The sequence below is a fragment of the Silene latifolia genome, chromosome 7 (assembly GCF_048544455.1).
Source record: "Silene latifolia isolate original U9 population chromosome 7, ASM4854445v1, whole genome shotgun sequence".
Taxonomy (NCBI): domain Eukaryota; kingdom Viridiplantae; phylum Streptophyta; class Magnoliopsida; order Caryophyllales; family Caryophyllaceae; genus Silene; species Silene latifolia.
The window spans coordinates 19,199,610-19,203,698 of NC_133532.1; the positions used below are offsets into that span (position 1 = coordinate 19,199,610).

Here is a 4,089-nt window from a genome sequence, read left to right on the forward strand (position 1 = left end):
CACTACTCAACTCGACCTGAATGTTTATTAACGCATGTTGACCGTTATCCCAAATAAGTTAACAACAACCCACCCCAAAGTGATCCAAACTTAAAATAACCCGACTCATATTCTTTTAAACCCGAACCACTCAAAATCAAGTTTACGAGGCCCGAACGACCCGATTTACCTACTAGCAGGTATACTGTACGGTCTTATTTTTTATGATACCTGAAAATCCAATCGTAACACTAGTCCAATTTCTACTTCCCCCACCCCGTCGCGCACATGCCTTGAAGTTCCCATCCGGGTCTGCCATTAAAGCTTCATCTCAAGCTTTAATCTTTATTTACCTTGGTAATTCACTCTTAATTTTTATTTTTTTTCGTTTCTGACTATTTTATTTAAGAGTAGAGTTAGATAATGTTTGATCTAGTTCTTTAATCTTTGATTTTTAGACTGTAAGAATTCGATGGTGACGTTTAATATCTTGCTGATACATCTGCATGATTGTATTACATACATTATCTCTGCTAATTTATGATTACGGGTGTGTATGATCCGGTGGCGGAGCCAGGTTTTGAAGTTGAGTAATAATACAATTAGGTAAACTTGAAAAGTCGGAAATTATAACTAAAAGTTTCAAAATTTCCGTTGTTAAGAGGGCGAGCGTCCCTTGCTAGCCTCACCGTAGGGTTAAAGTTACGATTGTATTGGCGGGTTGTTATCTAGGTATTGCGGCTGTGCATTGCTGGTTTCCCTATTGCTTACTCCCTACGTCCCAATCATTTGTTTACCTTTGATTAAAATATCCGTCACAGAGGATTAAAAATGTAAACAATTGACCTGGTTCGAGTATATGTACACGATGTCTGTAGTGAGTGTTTGCTCAAGTTTCTTATGATCTAAACTTATGTGGTTGAAGAGCTAGCCTTGATAGGTTAACCAGGTGTCGGCTTATGATTGATGTTTAGGATTCCAAACTTTTCGCGTAGTTTTGACCTCTCAAGTCATTGCCTTTCGGACCACCTATCTGTGTTCCTTTTATGAACAAATAGTGTAGAAGGGAGTCGTTCAAATGGATAAGACATACACATTGCTGACATGAAAACATGAGCAAAAAGCAACGGGAAAAGGCGAAGCAACTTATAGAAAATCTCATGTGGAAGGGAATTGAGTCACCCTTAAAGTAAGCTGTTAATTTTCTTTTGATGGTCACCTCCAATTCATCAGTTATTATACGACTATACGAAGTCCACAAAAGAGGCAAGAAGATACTGTTTTTAGTGGAAGTTTTCTCTGAGGACGTATATGCTCAATGAACATATTACATTAGTGAATGACATTCTAATTGTCTGATGTATCAGTAGCTTTTTACACTTGTTTGTTGGTTATAATGTTTTTAGAGTAAATTATCAATTACACCCACGTCAAATGCACTTTTTTACATTTACTCCCACGTCAATTTTTTTTTTTTTTTTTTTTTTTTTTTTTTTTTTTTTTACACCCAAGTTAATAGCTCAGGTTAGAAATTGCACCCCAAGCCATTTTCAGGTGAAAAACTATATGAAATGACAAAATTGCCCCCGCGTGTTTCTAACTCTGAATGAAGCTGTGTGACTCTTCATTTTACTTCCCCCCTTTCACTTTTTACCCTAATTTCATCCCAATATTTCCCCAAAATCTTCCCCTTTCAAATTCCCCCAAATTTTCGCATAAATCCCATTTAAATCTTAATTATTGATATATTGATCATCCGTCACCATCAATCACTTTACTAATCATCTGTAAGTTGCCCTTTTATCTCTTCTTTGAAATTTGTTTGTTGGTTAATTTTTTATTTCTGTTGCGTTGATAATGTCGTTAAATTCATTGTCAATCATTGCTATGAAATTATTCAATGTTGTTTATCCTAATTTGCGACTTTATAATTGCTACCCATTGAATTAGTTAGGTTAATTTTGCTCATCCTAATTTCTAGGTTTTCAATTTCTGGGTTTGGGTTTGAAATTTCTGGGTTGAAGAAGGGAATGGAATGAATTACCTTGAGGATGAGGAAAATAATGGAGGAAATCAAATTAGGGAAAATATGAGAGAAGGATGAAGAAGGGAATGGAATGAATGAGATGTTAAACATCAAACAAACACAAGGTTAATAAAGAAAGGCAGAAGGGCAAAATCGTCCTAAAAAATATGTTTTAACCCAAAAATTTTGAAATTTGACGGAAATGTGGTCGGAATCCGATATTGGATGCAATTTATAAACTGAGCTATTAACTTGGGTGTAATTTATTAAAAAAAATTGACTTGGGAGTAAATGTAAAAAAGTGCATTTGACGTGGGTGTAATTGATAATTTACTCATGTTTTTAATCAAACTTTAAGGTATGAAAAGCTTGTGTATAACCATCGTACAATGCTGTATCGACTGTTACTTTGGTTCTATATCTTCTTCTGCGGCTCTAACAAATTTACGCAACCATTGTAATCAAGTTGAAGTTACTAGTGATCTTGTGCTGGAATCTGAAGGGACTGAGCATATATTGGAATCTGAAGTGAGTGAGTGTATATTTATATAGACTACGTAGCTGAAGTATCTTGACTCTCTTTTAATCTCATAACATAAATGGCCCTCGTGTTTCATGAGTAAAGCTTACACTGTTGTCTTGAGTTAATTTTACTGTCATTTTGTAGATAACTTTTTTGGATGTTCTTGTATTTGCTAATAAGAATATTACATCAGGCAGTGGTACTGAGTAGGGAACCTTCAAAAGACAGGTTCTTCTGTTTTTATAGTATAAATTCTTGATTTTTGGGTGTGGTGGAGCCACAAGGGTAATTTTGATGCAAAAGGGTTTCAAACTCGGGTTATGAATATCCCACCCCACTCACTGACTTTATCCTCTAGATTAGCATTAGTTGACAGCTGTTGATGAACGATTTTTGAACAGTATGAGAGTTGTCGATTTTCTCAGTTGGTTTTCCATAACATTATAGCACTGGCTATGAGCAAATGCTTGCATAGAATAATCAATAATGTCCTGCTCATACTTTCATACTGTTATGCATGCGATATAATTGTTTGACTTTTCTGCCTTCTGCTGTTTGAACCAGACTGACCCAAGTAATACTCCAGTTCCAAAACACAAATTTATAAGATGTCTCTGTCAGTGAACGTGGATATTCTATCATCAGATGATGAGAAAGATATGGAGATAGATACTAGCCCCTCTGCTCATAAACTAACTCCAGAAGCCAAGATTACTCAGCCTGCTATTATGAAATCAACTGAAGGTACATATCTAGATGATTCTGATCGTAACAAATTTGATGATGCACAAATTCATTGTTTGCAATTTGAAGGGTGTTTGAATTAGTTCATTATAAAAGGTGATCAAGGCTTGAGCCGAATGCAGGCCGGCCTCGAACATGATTTTGGTGACCCGCAATCGGGCAAGCAGGTTTGGGATGGTTTAATGCTCCCAGCTTATGTGAAATTTCAAAAATGCATTGTCTGTACCATCTTCTTTTGTGATTAAAAGGGATAACCCTGTTGTGACCGAGTCTTGTTCATATTGAACATATTCCTAATATGATGCAGGTTCTATACTCAGAAGGGCAAAAATGTATCAGGAATACATGAACAAGGTCCCAATTCCAAACAACCGTGGATCAGTCATTTTATGTAATTCATGGACGGGATTAGCCAAATCTTTGAAGGAATTATACGGGCAACCACTCCACTATCTCACAAATGTCCTCCTTAAGCAGTGGGACCAGGCCCGATTTGAAACCGGTGATGATTATCAGCCGTTGGACACTGTTGTTCATCCTCTTAAAGCAGAATCGACTATCTGGCTCATCGAGGAGGTTCATAGGCGCACAGCATCACATCATCAGCTCTCCAAACTTTGGATGCAGGACCCAGTGTATCATGCATTTATCGACCCTCTCTTCCCTAAAATATGATACTCGTAGTACTTTAGTGTTACCATTTCGGCCATGGAGCAGCACAAAATCATCTGTAGATGAACGTGTTCTCAATTTTACAGGGCAGCCGAATGCTTGTAAATGCTCTGGCTTGTAGGAACAGCTTGGATGGTAATCAGTG

General features: G+C 36.8%; 1 protein-coding gene across 1 annotated transcript; it reads left to right on the top strand.

The window, feature by feature from the left end:
- The first annotated feature begins 223 nt into the window (after positions 1-223).
- Positions 224-4,089, top strand: LOC141591879 (protein RDM1-like). Its single transcript, XM_074412367.1, has 3 exons — positions 224-336; positions 3,093-3,272; positions 3,580-4,089. The coding sequence occupies exons 2-3, from the start codon at positions 3,137-3,139 to the stop codon at positions 3,945-3,947; spliced, it is 504 nt and encodes a 167-aa protein (XP_074268468.1). The 5' UTR covers positions 224-336; positions 3,093-3,136; the 3' UTR covers positions 3,948-4,089.

Bases quoted from the DNA above. Each gene is read 5' to 3' on its own strand.
- LOC141591879 (XM_074412367.1), top strand. From the start codon at position 3,137: ATGTCTCTGTCAGTGAACGTGGATATTCTATCATCAGATGATGAGAAA. The intron at 3,273-3,579 runs GTACATATCTAG...AATATGATGCAG, and splicing joins TATTATGAAATCAACTGAAG to GTTCTATACTCAGAAGGGCA.